At 36.7% G+C, this 22,784-nt stretch overlaps 1 protein-coding gene across 4 annotated transcripts in view; it reads right to left on the bottom strand.

Moving 5' to 3' along the window:
- Nucleotides 1-6,999: 6,999 nt before the first annotated feature.
- SNX14 (sorting nexin 14) overlaps nucleotides 7,000-22,784 on the bottom strand; it is a 98,764-nt gene continuing 82,979 nt past the window's right edge. For all 4 annotated transcript variants that reach the window (XM_011953495.1, XM_011953499.1, XM_011953498.1 and 1 more), the window contains 8 exons: nucleotides 22,242-22,282; nucleotides 21,999-22,118; nucleotides 16,488-16,611; nucleotides 16,054-16,218; nucleotides 15,783-15,878; nucleotides 9,479-9,570; nucleotides 8,744-8,800; nucleotides 7,000-7,510 (listed from right to left, as the gene is read on the bottom strand). In XM_011953495.1, coding sequence (XP_011808885.1) covers nucleotides 7,472-7,510; nucleotides 8,744-8,800; nucleotides 9,479-9,570; nucleotides 15,783-15,878; nucleotides 16,054-16,218; nucleotides 16,488-16,611; nucleotides 21,999-22,118; nucleotides 22,242-22,282 — 734 coding nt within the window. In that variant the 3' untranslated portion in view covers nucleotides 7,000-7,471. The remainder of the gene's footprint in view (nucleotides 7,511-8,743; nucleotides 8,801-9,478; nucleotides 9,571-15,782; nucleotides 15,879-16,053; nucleotides 16,219-16,487; nucleotides 16,612-21,998; nucleotides 22,119-22,241; nucleotides 22,283-22,784) is intronic.

Here is a 22,784-nt window from a genome sequence, read left to right on the forward strand (position 1 = left end):
GTAGTTGCTACCTCTGTGAGTAAGTAGTCCCATGGATGTTTGGTTTGGCAAGAAGCCATAGCTGCTTGCCAAGATTAGGTAAAGGTTCCTGTACACAAACTGTTTGGTTTAAATTACAGAAATGTATCATCTAACACTTCTGGAGGCTAGAAGTCTGTGGTCAAGCTGGCAGTGTTGGTTTCTTCTGAGGGCAGTGGGAGAGAATCTGTTCCATGCCTCTTTCCTAGCACCAGGTAGCCTCTAGCCTAAGGTATCCTTGGCTTATATATGGTATTCTCTCCATGTCTTTACATCCTTTTCTTTTTTTACTTGATTATATTTGTGCCCAAATTTCCCTTTTATAAGGCCGTCAATAATACCGGATTAGTGCCTGCTCTATAATGACTTCATCTTAATTGTCTACAAAAACCTCTTTCCAGATAAGATCACATTCATAGTTACTGGGGGGTTAGGATGGAAGTCCCGCCACAGGACTTCAAGATCCTTTTGGAGGATACAATTCAACTGATTGCCAGTCCTCAGTACAACTCCATAATCAGCTGCAGCAGCCCTGGGGCAACCTGCAGCTCTATGTCCCATATACTTTGTAAATGAGAGGTTATAATTCATGGTGTTTTTCGTTTTTCGGGGTTTTTTTTCCTGACAAAATCAAAGACATTTTGAGCTCCTTTAGCTCCTATACAGCAAAAGGAACCAGTTTTCTTATCCAATGCAATCAAGGAAGGAGCTTTGGAGTTTTACAATAAATTGGAAGGATCTCAAATTTCTAGTGAGTAGTGCCTCTGAGGCCTCTAAGAACCTAAATTAAATACTTCATGAAAGACATTGTTAACAAATAAGCTAGCTAGAATATAAAAACAATTAACTCTAATCCATGACAAGCATGGCTGGCATATTAGTTACAACAGTGAAAATTATACTAGGCTCATTCTTCATTAGGATACTTGGAGAAAAATATATTCTGTAAACACAGACATTATCAGAGGGGTATTAGCTTGCTCCCCAAATCAAGCAACTTGGAAAGCCATCCTAGAAAATGGACAGCAAGGTAAGTGAGGCATGGCTAAAATGCCACCACAAGAACAGTCTTAGTACACAGCCCTGGTGCTGCAGGTCCCAGACTAAGGCTGGAGAACTGCTGGGTTCATCTTTGCCAGCTAAAACCCATAAAGACATTTGACTATTCTTGTGCCTTGGTATGTTGCCTACATAGAGACGGGAACATCTAAATTGCTGAGCCTGGTTCAAGCCCAAGTTTATAAAGATAGAAGGCTGACTGAGGAATGAACTCCAGCCTTTTGGTTTCTGATACAGTTTGGGTATGTGTCCCCACCCAAATCTCATGTTGAATTATAATCCCGAGCATTGGAGGTGGGGCCTACTAGGAGGTGACTAGATTATGGAAGTAGATTTCTCATAAATGGTTTAGTACCATCCCCTTGGTACTGTTCTTGTGACAGTAAGTTCTCATAAAAACTGGTCATTTCGGCCGGGTGCGGTGGCTCAAGCCTGTAATCCCAGCACTTTGGGAGGCTGAGACGCGCAGATCACGAGGTCAGGAGATCGAGACCATCCTGGTTAACACGGTGAAACCCCGTCTCTACTAAAAAAAATACAAAAAAAAAAAACCAGCCGGGCGAGGTGGCAGGCGCCTGTAGCCCCAGCTATTCGGGAGGCTGAGGCAGGAGAATGGCATAAACCCGGGAGGCGGAGCTTGCAGTGAGCCGAGATCCAGCCACTGCACTCCAGCCTGGGTGACAGAGCCAGACTCCGTCTAAAAAAAAAAAAAAAACTGGTCATTTCAAAGTGTGTGGCAACTCCCTGCTCTCTCTCCTGCTCCTGCTCTGGCCATGTGATGTGTCTGCTCCCCCTTTGCCTTCTGTCCTAAGTTTCTTGAGACCTCCCCAGAAGCAAAGCAGATGCCACCACCATACTTCCTATACCACCTGCATAACCATGAGCCAACTAAACCCGGTTTTCTTTAAAAATTACCCAGAAATGGCCCCTCTGAAAATGAATATGAATTCATGTACAAAACATATATATAAAAAAAAAAAGTTAAAAACAAAAAAAAATCGCCTTCTAAGTCTTCCTTAAAAACTACACTTTTAACTTTCCCTCCAATAATGTATATTCACATGTGAGATATCCAGATTTTCATGAAAGTCAAAAATGCCAGAGAAGTAAACAAAATAACTTTTTGGTAAGACAAGTCATTAAATAATCTGTAAGCATGTGAGTAATGAAATCAGCCCCTAAGATATTGCAAAGTATTATTTTACAGCAATAAATAAATATGGCTAATCAAATTTTTAACTGAGCTTGATGTTCTTAATTGGATGTTGATTCTTTGTTCAGCTCTAAACTCCACAGATGAAGTAGGGAAGGCTATACATTTGAAGGATAAACATGTTTTATTTTACTGGTAAAATCACAATGCACAGACTTTATATTAGCATTAATACAAACAGTGCTGCAGAAAATTTCACTAACTCGTCACATTGTGAAACTGTGATTATGTGATCACAAATTTTGTGTCAGCACTAAGAAATACAAATAGCATCATTCCTGCTCATTTACAACATAAATGGATCATTAATCTCCTTAAGTCTTCTTCATCTAGCCTTGCCTCATTCCTCAATGAAAATCTATCTCTGAGGCCAGGCAGGGTGGCTCATGCCTACAATCCTGCACTTTGGGAGGCAGAGGTGGGCAGATCACAAAGTCAGGAATTCGAGACCAGCCTGATCAACATGGCGAAACCCCGTCTCTACTAAAAATACAAAAATTAGCCAGGGGTGGTAGCGGGTGTCTGTAGTCCCAGCTACTCAGAAGGCTGAGGCAGGAGAATCACTTGAACCTGGGAGGTGGAGGTTGCAATGAGCCGAGATCGCGTCACTGCACTCCAGCCTAGGCAATATAGTGAGACTCTGTCTCAAAAGAAAAAAAAAAAAAATCTATCTCTGGGTAAAACTGAAAAGAGATCCCGTCTACTACTGGGGAATAAAAGCCATAATGAACAAACTAGTAATGTAACTTCAGTAACTGCTGTTCTCTAGAACTACAGCACTGATAACACAGGCTGCTGGTCCCTTGATTGTCTGATCACTGCTTAAAATTCTACCCATCTCCATCCTATTCAGGAAAGCCCACAACATGCAAATGATTGAGAGTAGTATTAACTTTTTGACACTTTTCTAATACCTATCCTGAAACACAAACATATTGTACAGCTGTACAGAAGTATTTTCTTTTACTATATTTTATTCTATAAGTTTTTCTATTTTTATTTGTCTTTAATTTCTTTACAGAAAGGGTCTCACTCTGTTGCCCAGGGTAGAGTGTAATGGCACAATCACTGCTCACTGAAGCCTCAACCTCCCAGGCTCAAGTAATCCTCTCACCTCAGCCTCATGAGTAGCTGGGACTACAGGGATGTGCCACCATGTCGGGTTAATTTTCCTCTTTTTTTTTTTTTGTAGAGAAAGAATGTCACTCTGTTGCCCTGGCTGGTCTCAAACTCCTGGGCTCAAGGGATCCTCCCACCTCAGCCTCACGCCTGGGAATCCACCTACTTGATGGGCTGAGGCAGGAGGATCCCTTGAGCCCAGGAGTTTGAGGCTGCAGTGAGCTGCAATCACGCCTCTGCACTCCAGGCTGGGTAACAAAGTGAGACCCCGTCTCACAGAAGTTTAAAAAAATAAAAAACTAAGACACATACACACTAGCGTAAGCCTACACAGGGACAGGATCATCAACATCAGTCTTCCACCTCCACATCTTGTGCCACTGAAGGTACTCAGGGGCAATAGCATGCATGGGGCTGTCCTCTCTCAAGATAACAATGCTTTCTTCTGGAATTCCTCCCGAAAAACCTGTCTTGAGCTGTTTTATAGTCAACTCTTTTTTTATAAGCAGAAGGAGTACAGCTTAAAGTAATGCTAAAAAGTATACTATAGTAAATATATAAGCCAGTAACACAGTGGTTTATTATCAATTTTATGTGACTGGAAATACAGGTTTGCACTAGCATCACCACAAATGTACTATGACATTAAGTTGGCTACATCACCAAGCGACAGGAATTTTTCAGCTCCATTACAATCTTAGGGGGCCACTGTCATATATGCAATCCATCATTGACTAAAACATCATTATGAAGCATGACTGTACTGTTTTTCCTATACATACATACCTATAAAATTTAATGTAAAATTAGGCACAGTAAGAGATTAACAAAATAGAATGATCACAATGACATACTATAACAAAAGTTATGTGAGTGCGGTCTTTCAAAATATCTTATTATATCGTTTTTCAGACCTTGGTTGACATTGGGTAACTGAAACCTTGGAAAGCAAAACTGCAGATTAAAGAGTACTACTGTATAGTGGACTAAGAAGACATACTCATTTGTTTCTTCATTCAGTCAGTCATTTTTTATTCTCATGTTGATTATATCTGAAATTATAACTTGTACATATGTCATTATACAGTCTGCTAAGAACAACAGTGGGCAAATGAGACTTGTTTATACTTCTATTGTAAAAATATAACATTTTTTAGGAAGTCAATAAATGGTAATTTAAATGCTTTCAATCAGAATCTTCTAATATGTAACTATTATCCTCAGCAAACTAACGCAGGAACAGAAAACTAAATACTGCATGTTTTCACAAGTGGGAGCTGAACAAGGAAAACACATGGACACATGGTGGGGAACAACACACACTGGGGCCTGTGGTGGGGGTCCAGGAGGTGGCAGGGGGAAGGAGAGCATCAGGAAGAATAGCTAATGGATGCTGGGCTTAATACCTAGGTGATGGGTTGATCTGTGCTGCAAACCACCATGGCACACGTTTACCTATGTAACAAACCCACACATCCTGCACATGTACCCCGGAACTTAAAAGTTGAAGAAAAAAAATTTAATACTTTTAACACAATCTTACAATGTTCTTTATAAATTTCAAAGTGTTTTCACATCTATTTAACTTCATTGTATCTCCCCCAATCAGAAAAACTGACAGCTCTGTTTATGTAAACACATTTAAAAATGCGTTCTTCATGAAGCTCATACACTAGAGGACACACACAAACATGAATAGAAAGGAATGTACAAAGTAAATTTTTGAAATAAATCAGGGAGCATATTTTTTAAAGGGATCCAGAGAGTGACTACATCTGAAAACAAGTTCCTTTCACGGCGCAACAGTGACAAGAACGTGAAGACTAGAGAGATACTAAGTTCAAATTCTAATTTTACCACTCGTTCAGGGCCCCATATCCTCATCTATAAAATAGAAGAAACACCACCTCAGACTTGCTGTGATGTTGTATATAAAGTGCCTGGAAAATTAAATAGGGATTGTATTTTAGTTCCTCTCTGCTTTCATAATGTGGTTTATTAATTTTATATGTACAGACATTTATACAAAACATCTTTAAATAGAGCTCACCTATTGTTATGGATTGAACTCTATCTTCCTAAAATTCATATGCTGAAACCATAAATCCCAATGTGACTATATTTGAAGACAGAACCTTTAGGAGATAATTTAGGTTAAATGAAGTCCAAAGAGTCAGACCGTAATTCAACAGGATTGGTGGCCTTTTAAGAAGAGGAAGAAAGAATGAGATTTCTTTTTACCTCTCCACATGAAGAGGTCATGTGAGCACACGGCGAGAAGCCAGCCACCTACAAGCCAAGAGAACAGGCCTCAGAATGGAACCTAATTTGCTGGCACCTTGATCTTGGACTTCCCAGCCTCCGTAACTGTGAGAAGTACATGTCTGTGGTGTAAGCCACCCGGTGTCTAGTGTTTTGTTATGGCAACTCAAGTAGATATGATACACCCACAAATTTTTTCTTATCTAAATAAAGAGAATATCACAATTTAAAGAAGAACAGGTAAGGATGACATAAAAAAGACTGGAAAATATTTTATTTTTCCAGTTTACCTATGACATTTTAAATAATAATATTCAAAATGCCATGGATTTAAATGTGAATGGTTTGATCAATTTTCCACCTGTCCCTGAGAAATCAGTAACTGTTCATTAAGGCTTGGTATTAAACCACTGATTCGGGCTGGGCGCAGTGGCTCAAGCCTGTAATCCCAGCACTTTGGGAGGCTGAGACGGGCGGATCACAAGGTCAGGAGATCGAGACCATCCTGGTTAACACGGTGAAACCCTGTCTCTACTAAAAAATACAAAAAACTAGCCGGGCGAGGTGGCGGGCGCCTGTAGTCCCAGCAGCTAGGGAGGCTGAGGCAGGAGAATGGCGTAAACCCGGGAGGCGGAGTCTGCAGTGAGCTGAGATCCAGCCACTGCACTCCAGCCTGGGCGACAGAGCGAGACTCTATCTCAAAAAAAGAAAAAAAACCAAAAAACCCACGGATTCACAGAAACTCATACATATCCTAGAACTTTCAAGTATTTAAAAGTATAATAGAACTGCTAAGAAAACCTTTTAAAAAATGTGTAACACCTAACAACCATTTTTTGAAATCTTGAGAAAAATGAATAATTAAATTTGTTAATTTTCTAAATTATATTCAGTGTTCTCACATTACCCAGCTTAGTGTCTAATACATGGATGAAGCTCAATAAATTTTCTGAATAAACACTACAGCCAATAACCTAATGCAAAATGCTCAATCGTGACAAACTTGTTTCAAGGATAACTGCACAACATGGTAAGGAATTGCAAAAATTTTGAAACACTGATTCCTTAAAAATAATCTTTTAAGTTAACTTTCAAGAAGTATAAGTAATTCTACATTTTTCTTTTGAAGAGATAACAGACAACATAAACTAAAAGTCTACTTGCCTAAATTGTTTATATGAGCTTTGGGAATATATTGATAGTTACAGACAATTCAGTGAAAGTTAGAGGCAACCACATAATCACGAGTATCCGTAAGTATTCAGTTTTCACACCGAACAGGGCTACGGCCTGTCAGACACCCAGCAAGAGTAAAGAGAAGTCCCTTGTTTATTATGAAAAACTCATATAGGATGTTCTATTTATAGATACAGTTAACTATGTACAAAATAAAAAAAGGAAAACCAATCTACTAAAATATATTAACTCTAAATAAGAAAACCAGATCTTACTCCTATTTCTCCATACTAGGCATAATTATTTTCAAAGTTATACAGTACGAAGTTTATCAGTCTTATCTGTTTGCCCTATCATTATGAATTTTCTCTTTTAAAAATGGCAATAACAAGTGACGTATGTTCTAATAAAATTTGGATCATAGCTAGCAAATGAAAGGCTATGAGACTCAATCACTTTTAATCATTATTAAGTTTGTGTTAGTCTTTATTAAAAACAAAAAATAATTAAAATTTCAGACAGCAATGTACATAATATATATAAGAATATACCCAAAAAAGTACATTTATACCACCCTAGCACAGCAGAAATTTCAATGGGTTATTCTATACCAAATCCAAGTGTTTACATCCAAGATGTCACAGAGGTAACTTCCTTTTGTACCTAAAGTAAAAATAAATCCATTTAACATAAGACAAGAAGACACAGGTTCATTTGTAAATTGCCTAACAGCTCTAGTTAGAATTAAAATTCTAACCTAAGACATACATATATTGTAAACCAAAATAAATTGGTTGGCATATGGAGCAAGTAATATCTATGTTCTAGATATGAGAATAAAAGGCAACATTTAATGATAGACCTTATGAAGTCTCAAACATAGCTAAAGGTTTCCTGTTGTTGATTCCCATGAAAATTAGAGATATAAAGTCTGTAACTGCCACTCTGTTTCAACATGCACTTAATATCATAGTAACTTGAAAGTTTTTTTTTTGTTTTTTTTTTTTTGAGATGGAGTCTCGCTCTGTCACCCAGGCTGAAGTCCAACTTTGCGATCTCGGCTCACTGCAACCTCTGCCTCCCGGGTTCAAGCGATTCTCCTGCGTCAGCCTCCCGAGTAGCTGGGATTACAGGCACCTGCCACCATGCCCGGCTAATTTTCTGTATTTTTAGTAGAGATGGGGTTTCACTGTGTTAGCCAGGATGGTCTTGATCTCCTGACCTCGTGATCCCCCGCCTCAGCCTCCCAAAGTGCTGGGATTACAAGCGTGAGGTACGCGCCTGGCCAACTTGAAAGTTTGTAATAAGTAAATAGCACAAATCTGGTTTCCTCTACTCTGCAAAAGTGACACTTCATTGCAATATCACAGCACTGAACAATAGTTGTTTCATCCAACCAAAAGGATTAGTCAAAAAAAAAAGACAGAAAATAATGACTTGAAACTTTGCTCAAAACTCAAAATCCTCAAGATTCAACATAATAATAATATGATCGTGCTCTAATTTTAGTTCATTTTGTGCTTGGGTTTATATAAGAATTGCTTCAAAAATACTCAAGTTTCTGACTTACACAGCATACAATGGTGCAGATGACAACACTGAGCTTGGCCTATTCTAGTGCTAGGACTCACTTCTCCTGGAAAGACTGTATAGGGTCCCTATCTGCTTGTAATTAAAAAGGGATGAAGTCAAAGCAGAAGCTATTCAATAGCTGTCCCCCAGATTTGTTTGGGCATGTTTAATAAAGAAAATATAAAAGGCAATTTGCTGAGGTTAATTTTTTAAAGAATCACAGAGAACAGAGACAAGGGTTTTCTTACATTTATGTCCCTAATTAAAATAAATGTCAGCATACCATTAGGAAAATAATGAATAAAATTACTGCTTTTCAGTTACCTTATTGAGCTCTGGAAACAGTTCCTGTATCACAATGTCCAATAAAACATAAGTCAGCTAAAGCACCAAAAAAAGAATAATAATAAATGTTAAGGCACTAAACATAAAAACCATAAAAATGATAAACACAAAATTAAAGATTGTGGTTACTTCTAAGTGGGAACGCAAGGAATGGGATTGATAATATAAAACAAGCACAAAAATAGCCTCAGTAGTATCAGTATTGTTCTATTTCCAAAATAGGTAATAAGTACACAAGTGTTTGCGTGAGGACACTTCATTATGCCTCATTAATTCATTTTTATGTTAAGTATTTTAATTTTTAGAAAAACAAAAACACAAAATTACAATGTATCAATATCTCAACAGAATATATAAAGCTTATATATAGTTTACATCAACCATAAACATAAAAATGTTAACTGGTTATTCTATGTGACTTGAACAATGGAATTATCAATTTTTAATTTTTTACTGTATTTCATGAATTTTCTATTCCAAATTGTCTACAATTACTATATATTAATTTTAAATCAAAATAATTCATCTTATTAAGAAAAAAACTGACACAAAAAGAGTAACACAAATAAAACTTTTTTCCTATCTGAATGTTTAAAATTATATTGCCTTGGTTTAGTATACTGTCATTTATACAGCTAATGAGTTACCAGACACCTTACTATGTCATTCACCAAACCTAGTCAACACGAGTTTATCAGCTTTAATGTGCTTTACCTGCTTGTTGAGTACTGGCTGCTGTAAGCCATCAAACAGAAGTCTGATGCTTTCATACTTGGTTTCTTCACCAATACACTTGACTAACAGATCTAAACAAAAAGGCCACATGTGAAATAATTTTATATTATAAAGTGACTCACCATTAACTGGATCATAAAGCAAAATCACCACCCTGTTTCCCAGATACTAGACAAAAACTGCAAATCAGTACTCCCCAAACCAGCGTGTCTATAAGAGGCTCCTGGACAAGAGGTTTTTAAGGTCAAGTTGACACATGCAGTATCATGTGTCCCACTTTTGGAAATTCACAATGCATAATGCATAACGCAAGCTCTGAGAACTGCTGGAGTAAAAAAAAAAAAAAACTGCTAGTTGGAAAATAATACTTATTGTATTACCCCACCAAGGGAAAACAAAACAAATTAAACCCAAAAATGATGTTTGCACATCTGTACACACATGTATAGAAATGCATGGAAAAATGTAAGGATTAACACCCAATGGAGGATAAGCCGACTTCTACACAGTGGGCAGAAGATAGCTTCTGCTTTTTATTCTATATATTTTCATAGTGCTCTTAATATCAGAAAAAAGAAGTTTAATTTTTAAGGCAGACTTTTCTCAGTGAATATGAACACCTAATTTCTGGACTTTTGCATAAGTTACTATTAACCATCTTACAGACCAATCATTTTAGGAAATATAACAAATATTTAAACACTTATTTAGGGTCCAACAAGTTCAGATTTGTGTCTGGCTGTATAGATGTCATCCACCACTAATATCCATTCTGTTACCAAGAAAAGTCAATCCTTATTAAGATCTCCACTGAATGTTTTCCCCAAGCAGAAAAAAAAGAAGTTACTCTTATATAAACAAGGTACTCAAATATTTATCCTTTTCCCCCTATCATAACTAAACACCTAGTGTTAGTCATAAAATATTCTAATGCTAGGAGACAAGGCCAAATTTAATTTACAAAAGGCATAGTACATCCTTGGTATTCTCAAGATACGTGGCCCAATATGTTAATCCTCAAACTCACCAATACTACATGGAATTTCCCAATTAATATGCATGAAACTAATGAACACAGACACGTGGTTCCTTCAGATCCTTCAGGTGTCACTAAGCAATAGATGAGGAGCAGAGAATCTTACAGAAAGGAATGCTAAGCTTACTTAAGAGCTAAGTTACTCTCCCAAACGGGAGTCTTAAAGTGAATGTGGTTTGAATTTGTGCCTCAGCAAAATAACAAATTACTGTATTCTCTGGCTCTCCATGTTGTTTCTGAGTATCAAAGCTGAGACTGTTAAAAGCATGAACACTAAGGGTCACTATATCAGAAAACAGGTAAAAAAAAAATTCTTTCATCATTTGCCTACAGAAAATTTACTAAAAACAGCTTATGTTCACTTTTATATTCAGAGCAGACATTTAAGTTAATTATTTTCACAAGGAACAGCAGAACTATTCTAAGGCTAGTTCTTCAATATTAAGAATTCTCTAAGGTTCTATTCTAAGCCCTCTTCTCTTTTTAAAATAGACTTTTTTTAAAAGTAGTTTTGTGTTCACAGTGAAACTGAGCAGAAGGAAGAGATTTCGCATATGTTCCCTGTCCCAAAACATGCTTTCTCCCACACTATCGACATCCCCAACAAGAGCGCACATTTGTTACAACTGATGAACACACATTGGTACATCATTATTACCCAGAGTCCATAATTTACATTGGAGTTCGTTCTTGGTGTTGGACATTCTGTGGGTTTGGACAAATAGATAATGATATGTAATCACCATTATCATTTCATTGCCCTAAAAAATCCTCTGTGCTCTGCCTATTCATCCCTCCCTCCCCTCCAATCCACTGTCTTCTTAGTTTTGCCTTTTCCAAATATCAGATAGTTGAAATTATACAGTATGCAGTCTTTTCAGATTGGCTTCTTTCTCTTAGTAAGATGAATTTCAGGCTCCTCCATGACTTTTCATGATGTGACAGCTCATTTCTTTATAGCACTGAATAATATCCCATTGTCTAGAAGTATGAGTTTATTTATCCATTCACCTAAATAAAGAACACCTTGGTTGCTTCCAAATTTTGGCAATTTTGAAGTTGCTATAAACAATCATGTGCAGGTTTCTGGGTGGACATGTTTTCAACTGCTTTGGGTAAATATCAAGAAAGATAATTGCCAGATCTTATGGTAAGAGTGTGCTTAGTTTTGTAAGAAACTGCTCACCTGTCTTCCAAAGTGGCTGTACCATTTTGCATGTCCACCAGCAATGAATGAGAATTCCACATCTTCACCAGCAAATGGTGGTGTTGGTGTTCTGGATCTGGGCCATTCTAACAGGTGTGTGGTGGTATCTCATTGTTTTAAATGTGCATTTCCTTGATGACATATGATGTAGAACATCTTTTCATATGCTTATGTGTAATCTTCTTTGGTGAGGTGTCAAGATATTTGGCCAATTTTAAAATCAGGTTGTGTTCTTATTGTTGTTTCAGGATTTCTTTGTACATTTTTGGTTAACAGTCCTTTATCTGATATGTCTTTTGCAAGTATTTTCTCCCAGTCTGTGGCTTCTCTTTTCATTTTCTTTATAGTGTCTTTCACAAAGCAAAATTTTTAATTTTAATGAAGTAAAGATTATCAATTATTTCTTCCACGGTTCATGTCTTTGGTGTTGCAACTAAGAAGTCATTGCCAAACAGAAAGTCATCTACATTTTCTCCCTTGTTATCCTCTAAATTTTACAGTTTTGCTTTTTACAGTTAGGTCTAAAATTGATTTTTTTGTTTGTTTTTGAGACGGAGTTATGCTGTCACCCAGGCTGGAGTGCAATGGCGCTATCTCAGCTCACTACAACCCCTGCTTCCCAAGTTCAAGCAATTCTCCTGCCTCAGCTTCCTGAGTGGCTGGGATTACAGGTGCCCGCCACCATGCCTGGCTAATTTTTGTAGTTTTAGTAGAGGTGGGGTTTCACCATCTTGGCCAGACTGGTCTTGAACTCCTGACCTCAGGTGATCCACACGCCTCAGACCCCCAAAGTGCTGGGATTACAGGCGTGAGCCACCATGCCCAGCCTATAATTGATTTTGAGTTTAGTTTTTGTGAAGGGTGTAAAGTCTGTGTTTAGATTTTTTTTTATTTTGCATGTGGATGTCCAGTTGTTCCAGCACCATTTGTTGAAAAGACTAACTTTTCTTCATTGTATTGCCTTTGCAACTTTGTCAAAGATCAGTTAACATTATTTATGTGGGTCTCTATCTGGGCTCTCTATTCAGTTTCATCCATCCATTTGTCTATTCTTTTGCTAATATCACGCTTTCTTGATCACTGTAGCTTTATAGTATGTCCTGAAGAAAAGTAGTGTCAATCCTATGACTTTGCTGTTCTCAATCAAAACTGAGTTGGCTATTCTGGGTCTTTTTGCCTCTCCATAGAAACTTTAAAATGTTTGTCAATACCCACAAAACAACTTCCTGGGATTTGGATTGGGACTGCATTGAATCTACAGATGAAGTTCAAAAGAACCAACATCTTCAAAGAAGAGTCTTCCTATCCACAAACATAAAGTATCTCTCCATTTAGTTCTTTGATTTAATTAAAGTTTTGCCATTTTTCTCATATAAATCTTGTGCATGTTTTGTTAGATTATTACCCAAGTATTTCACTTTTCGGGGTGCTAATGCAAATGGTATTTTTTTTTTCAAATTTCAAATACCATTTGCTCACTGATGATATACAGGAAAATTAATTGAATTTTGTGTATTAACCTTATATCCTACAACCCTGCTAAAATTACTTATTATTTCCAGGAGTGTTTTGGTCAATTTTTGGATATTCTACATAGACAATCACATCATCTGTGAACAAAGATAGTTTTATTTCTTTCTTCTCAATCAGTATGCTCTTTATTTCCTTTTCTTGTCTTACTGCACTAACTAGGACTTCCAGTACGATGTTGAAAAGCAGTAGTGAGAGCATGCCTTGTTCCTCATCTTAGTGAGATAGCTTTTAAGTTTTTCATCAAGTGTGATGTTAGCTATAGGTGTTTGGTAGATATTCTTTATCAAGTTGACGATGTTCCCCTCTATTCCTAGTTTGCTGATATCATAAGTGGGTGTTAGATTTTGTCAAATGCTTTTTCTGCATCTACTGTTATGATCTTGATTTTTCTCCTTTAGCCTGCTGATGTGATGGACTACCTTAATTGACTTTTGAATGAATGCTACACCAGCCTTGAATACCTGGGATAAATCCTACTTGGTATATAATTCTAACATCACTGCCATATCTGACTCTGGTTCTGATACTTGCTCCTTCTCATCAAATTGTATTTTCTTGCCTTTAATATGTCTTGTAATTTTTTTTATTGATAGCTGGACATGATGCACAAGTTAAGAAGAACTGCCGCAAACAGGCCTTTAGTAATGTGGTGATAAAATATAGAGGGAGAGGAAGGGTCCTATAGTCCTAGGAAGGGGTCTCAATCTTAGTGAGCCTGTACCACTGAACTGTGAACTTCACACACGCTTCTGGCCCCCTTGCATAGGACAAGATGGCTAGAGTGGATTGGAGTTGGGTATTTCCCTTCTTCCATGTGGAAGGCCAGGGATGGCTAGAGTTGGTTATTTCCCTTCCCTCAGGTCAGTCAGGTTCTGGTTAAATAGCTTCTCCTGAGGGTAGGGCCTTGTCAAGAACAGAGTGCCCTGACTAATGTATTTCAAAATGGTTCCCTTCTGGCCCCGCTGCCAGAAGCACCTGGGGATTTTTCTCCAATATTCACTGCGGGATCTTGGTCAAGGCCCTGGAGGTAAAACTCACAAAAAAAAGTGTGGATGGGCTGGGCACGGTGGCTCATGCCTGTAATCCCAGCACTTTGGAAGGCCGAGGCAGGTGGATCACCTGAGGTTAGAGTTCAAGACCAGCCTGATCAACAAGGTGAAACCCCATCTCTACTAAAAATATAAAAATTAGCTAGGCGTGGTGGCGCGAGACTCTAGTCCCAGCTACTCAGGAGGCTGAGACAGGAGAATTGCTTGAACCCAGGAGGCAGAGGTTGCAGTGAGCCAAGATCATGCCACTTCACTCTAGCCTTGGCAACAGAGTGGGACTCTGTATCAAAAAAAAAAAATGTGGATGGGTAATCCCATGACGTGATCCCCTGGAGTTTTTAATCTCTTAAAAAGAGATTTAAAAGGCTGTAGCAATTGGTCAGTTATACTTCAAGTTTCCCTAGCTCAGCACTGACTTCTCCAGGGGTTTTGAGTACACGGGTTTCTCTGCTCCGGCTAGCTATGATTCTCTCCAATCTGGGGGGCAGTGGTTTGCCATATGACCTCACTCTCTGGTGAATCTAAGAGCTGTTTAGTTTTTTTAGTGCATTCAGCTTTTTGCTTATTACTAGGATGGAGTGATGATGGCCAGGTTCTTATGTGCCAGACCAGAAACTGGAAATCACCCTTTTCTCTTCTTACTCCATACTTTCTCCCTGAGCTTTAGTATCTAATCACACATGGCTCCCATATCTCTACTAATCTATCCTACACCACCTTTCCTCCAACTTTTGAACCTCGATGTCTACGTGCTTAACAGACACTTCCTCCTGAGTAATTTATAGGCACCTCTCATTCAAAATGTTCTAAACTAAGAATCATCTGCTTTGACCCTTTGACATTTCTTCCTTGTTATTTCCCATCACAGTAAGAGGTTACTACCATTCATTTCCTTAGTGGCCCAAACCTACCAACTTTACAGAAGAGGTGGCCATCCTCCTCCTTTGTGATATCTCTGTAACTTGAAAATGCCTCTATTATCACATGTATGTTTTGTCTATATGCCTGTCTTCCTCTAGACTGAGCTACTCAAGTACATTTTTATATCCCTTGCATTTTGTATAATGCCTGGAATATGGAAGGTGCTCAATAAATTCACAATGAATGAATTCTGATCTTTTAGTCATACACACTAGTGAGCTATTCTTATGGTGTAGTGGACACAGGCTTTCAATGGTCCCACAACATGTCACTTTGACCAGTCTGACTATAAGTTATTTTTGAATGAATCTGGCTACTATGTGAGTAGCAACAGCCTTGCCTTAAAGTCCTAACATCTCAGTCTTAGTGATAACATCTGAAATAATGATTTAACTAGTGTGTTAATTTTAACTGATCTTTGCAACTATTTGTAAAATGAAAACTCACAGTAAAAATTAGCTTCAATAATTACTATACATTGTGACCTCAACAGACGGCTTATCTATATGAAATTAAGTTACTTCTTAAATATTACACCTGGAATGTAATTCATCATTTCTTCAAAAGTCTGTTTTGCTCCTTTTTGCTTATCTTGGAGAGAGCGAGGTTCAGTGTTTTCACAGAATATAGCATCTAAAAAAGAGTAAAAAGAAGTATTTCTGGAATTTTCATCTACTTATACACAAAGGATTTCCTCATAGTAGAAATACTAATAAACCAAAGCAAAACAAGATTTCTTCCCCTTTTAGATTCAATTAAAATCACAGAGTACACAAAATATGAAAGAAACACATGAGAAAATCCAAACCTCTGAGAAGTGTTATAAGTGAGACCAAACGGTGCTCCTGAAATAGCTGTTCTAGTTTACACTGAAGATAGTAGTCAGTATACATTTCCAGGGTGTTTTTAAAGAGGATTCGAGTTCCCATTAAGAGATGATGAAGCCAGTCAGGAACCTGGAAAACTACCCGTCCTGAGAAAGGATCAAATGGGATACCTCATTGTTCCAGATAAATTGGTATTTCTGAAAATTTGCCAATGTAGAAAACACAGATGACCATGGTCTATCTTTTATTTGTAAACACTAGCAACTTTAATATGATCAAGGACAATTGTATTGAATTATTATGAAAGGTATCTTCAATTAAAAAAACAGTTATGATGGGGCAATACTCAAGAACATTATTTGCATCACAGAAGTAAGATAAATGAAAAACAAGTCTTAAACCACTTAGATCTTACCTACATACATCAGGTAATCATAGACTCCTTCTACAGTCATCACCTCCATAAAATAATTCTGATTTTGCTTTCTCTCTGTATTTTCAGCACGGTTTGCATTATTTTTAAACAGATCATTGAAAAGCTAAAATAAAAGTTGGAATAATAAAGAGATATGTAGTTTATTACATCTGCTGACAATAATCAATAAGGATGAAGTGACACACAGCAAAGGCATTTAAACCTTTTCCAATCAAAACAGAATATTAGATAGGTTAATATATGTTTCTAAAATTCCCCATTTATGCCCCAAATTGCAATAAAAAATACATGTTCCCCAAAATTACATAAAAACTAAAATATTCATTTTAGTTACAGTCCATAATTCATCATCCATAAAAGACCCCTCCTTTGTTTTTATATACCACAAAAGTTAACATAAAAAGATGTACAAATATATTATTGATAGCTAACTTTAAAACTAATGATTTAGGCCAGGCACAATGGCTCACACCTATAATCTCAGCACTTTGGAAGGCCGAGGCAGGCAGATCACCTGAGGTCAGGAGTTTGAGATCGGACTGGCCAACATAGTGAAACCCCATCTCTACTAAAAATACAAAAAAATTAGCCAGGTGTAGTGGTGCGTGCCTGTAGTCCCAGCTACTTGGGAGGCTGAGGCAGGAGAATAGCTTGAACCTGGGAAGTAGAGGTTACAGTGAGCCAAAATCATGCCACTGCACTCTAGCCTGGGTGATAGAGCAAGACCGTCAAAAAAAAAAAAAAAAAAACACAAACATGATTTAAAGATTATAAATCACTATGAGTAGAGGTAAAAATCCAGCTTCAGATGAAATTTATCTGGACAATATTCAAAGCCCAGAAAGGCCTAATCAATGTGTGGCAGGGTGGGAACCAAGATATTAAGAATTAATGGTTGCAGTGAGCCAGAAATTGCACCACTGCACTCCAGTCTGGGTGACAGAGTGAGACTCTGGGGGGGGGCGGGGAGTGGGGAGGGGAGCCGAGGGGAGGGGAGAGGTAAGGAGACTGTGGAGGAAAGTGTATTCACTTTTATCCGAAGATGAATTTTTTTAAAGCCTCCTAGAAAAGTATCCTGAGAACAAAGACCATATATTCTATTGGCTCTTATGTCAGATATTATTAACGCTGAGGCGTAAACTTAAAACATTTTTCCACAACCCAAAAAATAGGAAAAGGGCTCTCTCTTCTGATATATTATTCCCTCTACTCTTTTAAATTTTCAGTTTAATTTTTTTCATTGAAAAACAGTGATATTATACAGTAAGTCTGGAAAAAAGAGGGGAAAAACAACTCAATTTTGTTTTCCCTCTGTATTTTCAGCACAGTTTGCATTATTTTTAAACAGAAATCTAAAATAAAAGTTGGAATAATAAAGAGATATATAGTTTATTACATCTGTTGATAATAATCACTAAGGCTAAATAAAGTGACACAGAGCAAAGGGGCATTTAAACCTTTAAATTAAAACTCAACCACCTAATAGCATTACTATTAAACTTTTGCATATTAACTAGTACTCTCTATATACATAGCCACAAATCAATGAGGTTCAAAAAATATCACATCCTACTTTTTCACTTAGCACCGTATCAAATATCTTTATGTTGCTTTATAGTTTTCATAAGCACAATTTCATCTGTTGCAAAACATTCCTTGAATGGATTTTCCTTAAAATAATCATTCCTAAAATGTTAGAATTTCATGTTGTTTCCAATTTTTCACTTACGTAAATGATATTTTAATAAACACCTTTACATGTTATAAGCTCTTCTCTTATTTTTCTCCCTGACAAATTCCTAGCATTCAGGTTCTGAGGTCAAAGAGCATAAACACCTGATTTATTCTGTTACATAGTATCGATTTATTTCCCAGAAGATTGGGCCCATATATTAGTCACCAGGAAAGCAAATATCCAGTTTGACCAAACTCATAAATTACTTTGCAAACATATTCCCTATGTACTAAAATTCACACTCCAATATAATTCTCCTTTCCCTCTGTTCAGCCTGGTTAATCCTCTGAAATCATACCCATTAGGTCTTTCATATTTCATCATTCACAAAAGTATGCATATATAGTGAAGGCCACCTAGAAAAGAATTTCATAAGAATCTCTCACATCTTTTCAAGCAGTTTTGAATATCAATCTCAATAATCCTGAGGGAGAAGACAAATATTACTAAGACTGATGAACTACACTATGTCTGTTTCTTAGGAGACAGAGCTATTACTGAGGAGGGCTGAAGACTTTCTCTAAGAGACACTTAAGATACCTGAGCAGAGGAGAGGACAGAATTAGGGCTCATATCTCAATTTCTCCTTTTGAACATTTTAACATTTTTATTTTATAATGACGTTTAATTGAATTTTCATGTTCAATAAAGATAAACTAAGGATCAAGGAAAGCAAAATGGGCATTAATGTTGACAAACCACCAACAAAATCAACGTAAGCCAAGTTTTCAGCCACTATATTCTTCAGAGCACTGGATACGTTATCTTCTGCTCTTCCCGATCTGCGTGTGCATTTACTATTCAAGAATCTTAAGTACCAACCAGGGTTTTATAATGCAATGAATCTGTTTTGCTGGAAAACATCTGCAGCTAATAGTAAACCATTATTTAAAATCATAGTAGACCTGGGGGGAATATCAAACAAATTCTAAAAATATGAAACACAGTAACAATTTTTTTTAGGTTTAGATATGTTTATGCAGATCAGACAACATTGAAGAGGCAGAGCTGGAAGACAGATCAGAAAAAGTTAACATAGACCACCAAAAAGTAGTGAAAATGAAGACAGAAAATATGGAGGAAGGCTTAAGAGATATGGAAAACAGAATGATAACTAAATGAAAACAGAACAACTAAAACAGAAGGAGATAAGAGAGGGAATAGAGAGAAGGCAATATCTAAAGAACAATAGCTGAGAATTTTTCAAAACTGGTAAACTGAAATAGACTGTTAAAGTAACAGCTCCCAGTGATCATGCTTCGCTATAGCCAAACTCTTGTACAGTCCCCTCCCACACCAACTCTGGGCTTGGCTACATGAGTTGCTTTGGGACAAATGTTGAGCAAAATGTTCAACGGAGTCCTGGAAAGTTGTGTGTTGGGGTGAGCCCTCTTAGAATGCTGGTACCATGAGAGCCCAGAATTGCTTGCTGAAGACACACTGCCCAGCCAACAGGAAACATACACAGTCAGACATGTGAATGACGCCACCTTTGGCCATCCAATTCAAGAAGCTCTAAGACTGTAGGCCAAGTGAGACCAGAAGTACAATGCAGCTAAGCTGAGTCCAAACTGCTGACCCACAGAATCATAAGCAAATAAGAGAGTCGTTTTAAACCATTCACTTTTGGAGTGGTTTGTAACACAACAATGTTTAAGTGATTTGTACCTAAAAGTAGGGTGTTGCCATAACATAAACCTAAAATACATGGTATTAGCTTTGGAAGCTAGGAGTAGGTGGAGGCTGGATAAATGGCAGGAGTCTGTAGTAAAACTTGGAAAAAATAACAAGCTGTTAGTCAAGTCAGAAAGCAATGAGGTCACTGTTCTTGGAAATGGAAAACTTACATCACATGGAATGTATTCTTTGACCACAACGTAATTAAACTAGGATCAATAAAAAACAATAAAGGAACAATCTGAAAATTCAAGAATGTTTGTAAACTAAAAAAAAAAAAAAATTATAAATAACCCAGAGGTCAAAGAGGGGATCATAATAAAACATTCTGAACTGAATAACAAAAATACCACACATTAAAATTTACAAGCCAGTGTTTAAACAGATTTAAAGAAAAATGTACACATTTTAGTGCTTACATTAGAAAAGAAAGGCTAAGTTAAGCATTAGTTTCACCACAAGAAGTTAAAACTATAATACAAACAAAAGCCCAAAGAAATACAAAGAATTTTTCAAAATAACAGAAATAAAGGTAAATTTAAAAGTCTGACAGAAAAGCTCAACAAAGCCAAAAGATAAAATGTCGAGAACAAAGAGACATAGCTACAGATGTCAGAATCAATGAAAAGACAAAATTATTGACAACTTCACACCAATAACCTTACAAACTTAAAGTACAAAATTTGTCAAAAAATATAACCTATTGAAACTGACTCATGAAGTAATAAACTTGAAGAATTTTAAAATTGTTAAAGAAATTAAATTGGTTATAAAAAATTTTCCTACAAACAAAACTGCAGGCCTAGATGACTTTACCAACTCTTATCAAATATTTATAAAAAGTCTACCAAAAATAAAAAACACTAATAAAACTTTGATACCAAAACCTAACAAGGACAGAATGAGAAAGAAAAATTATAGGCTATTTCTACCCATAAACATTAATGTAAACTTCCTTAAATTTTTTTTTTTTGAGACAGTCTTGCTCTGTCGCCCAGACTGGAGTGCAGTGGTACAATCTCAGCCCACTGCAACCTCCACCTCCTGGGTTCAAGCGACTCTCCTGCCTCAGCCTCCCAAGTACCTAGAATTACAGGCACCCACCACCACATCTGGCTAATTTTTGTATTTTCAGTAGAGGCAGGGTTTCACCATGGTGGCCAGGCTGGTCTCCAACTCCTGACCTCAAGTGATCCATCCACCACCTCGGCTCCCAAAGTGCTAGGATTACAGGTGTGAGCCACAGCACCCGGTAGCTTCCTTAATCTTATAAAGGTTATCTATTAATACAAAAAAAGCTACACTATACTATTCAATGGTGAAATAATTAAACAATTTCCTTTGTATATAGCAGTCCTAGTCAGGAATAAAACAAAACTGCAATCATTTGTGACAATTGTGTAAATATAAAAGAATTACCAGATATTACTAAAACTAATGTTAAGTCTAGCAAGATTACTAAATAAAAATATTTCTATCTATATATACAAGAAAGTTATAAAAATGAAAATATTAATAATATTAAAGATACTATTCAAAGTATTAACAAAAATAAGGATGGAGGTCCTCTGAGCTCCCATAGCTCCCCACGCTGGCACTACACCTTGGCACTAAACAGCTTCTTGAGGACAAGGAATGTATCTTTATATTCCCAGTGCCTAGCACTCAATAGTAGGCATGTAATTAAAACGTTTGTTTAATGAATGGATAAAATACTTTATAAGCCATGAAAATTAGGTAATGCCATCCAATAAACATAAACACAGTATAGCAATTAATTTATTATTATTGAAAGTTGGTGACATATAACCTAAGAAAACCACTTTTAAAAATCCCCAAATACAGAAGTGGCATAAGTTTGCAAATATAGTATCCAAAGAAACATTTACCATATTAAAGCAAAGAACCAAGTAAGTATACACAATACCCTCTGTATACTGTGCAACTGATTTTCACATAAAGGAAATGTATAGGTCAATCCATTTCATTAACAAAGTATTCTTTCTCCTGATAATGAAAAAGTCATCTCTAGTAGGGCAATTTAAAATTTAATGGTTCTTTAATGCAATGTGCAGTACCTTCTTGTTGTTTTCTGAAGTAGGGCTGAGAATGGTCAGTTCTGGTCTACTTGGTTTAGGCTTTGGAGATTCACATGAATTAATAAAATTCATGATAAAAGGTTCCAAATGCTGACCTTTCTGTGGTGACAGATTATTGTAAGAAAATAAAAAATAATTTTTAGTACATAATCCATCAAAATTTATCAATATTTAAATATGTTTATGATTATGTTATAGAACACACATAAATCAGTTATTCACCTCTTTCATTAGTTTTCCAGGAACAGATTTTATAATTTTCCCTGCAATTAAAAGTAAAACATTATTTTAGGAAGGCATAAAACTCTTCATAATTGCTCATATGAATACTTTACCAGGTAATTTTAAATATGAAATAGCCAAATTAAAACTGTAAAAAGTATTTATGATTATTTCACACTCTATGGAAATTTCAGTAAATATGGTAGTCTGAAATATTTATAGATACAATATTTGGGATTTACTCTAAAATGATCCAGTGAGGTAGGTGGTGGGAGAAGGGATGGAATAAGCCAAGGGTTGATAACAAAATTGAATGAGAAGTTTATTACATAATTTTGTCTACTTTTGTGAAAATTTCCATAAGAAATATTTTCAAAGGATTTAAAGTAACAATGAATATATAATGGTATCTAAAGATATGCAAAGGCCAGTCAAAAAAAATTTTAAGAATTGCCTAGGCCGGGCGCGGTGGCTCACGCCTGTAATCCCAGCACTTTGGGAGGCCGAGGCAGGCGGATCACAAGGTCAGCAGATTGAGACCAC

Source organism: Colobus angolensis, unplaced genomic scaffold (assembly GCF_000951035.1).
Source record: "Colobus angolensis palliatus isolate OR3802 unplaced genomic scaffold, Cang.pa_1.0 Scaffold362, whole genome shotgun sequence".
Classification (NCBI taxonomy): Eukaryota; Metazoa; Chordata; class Mammalia; order Primates; family Cercopithecidae; genus Colobus; species Colobus angolensis.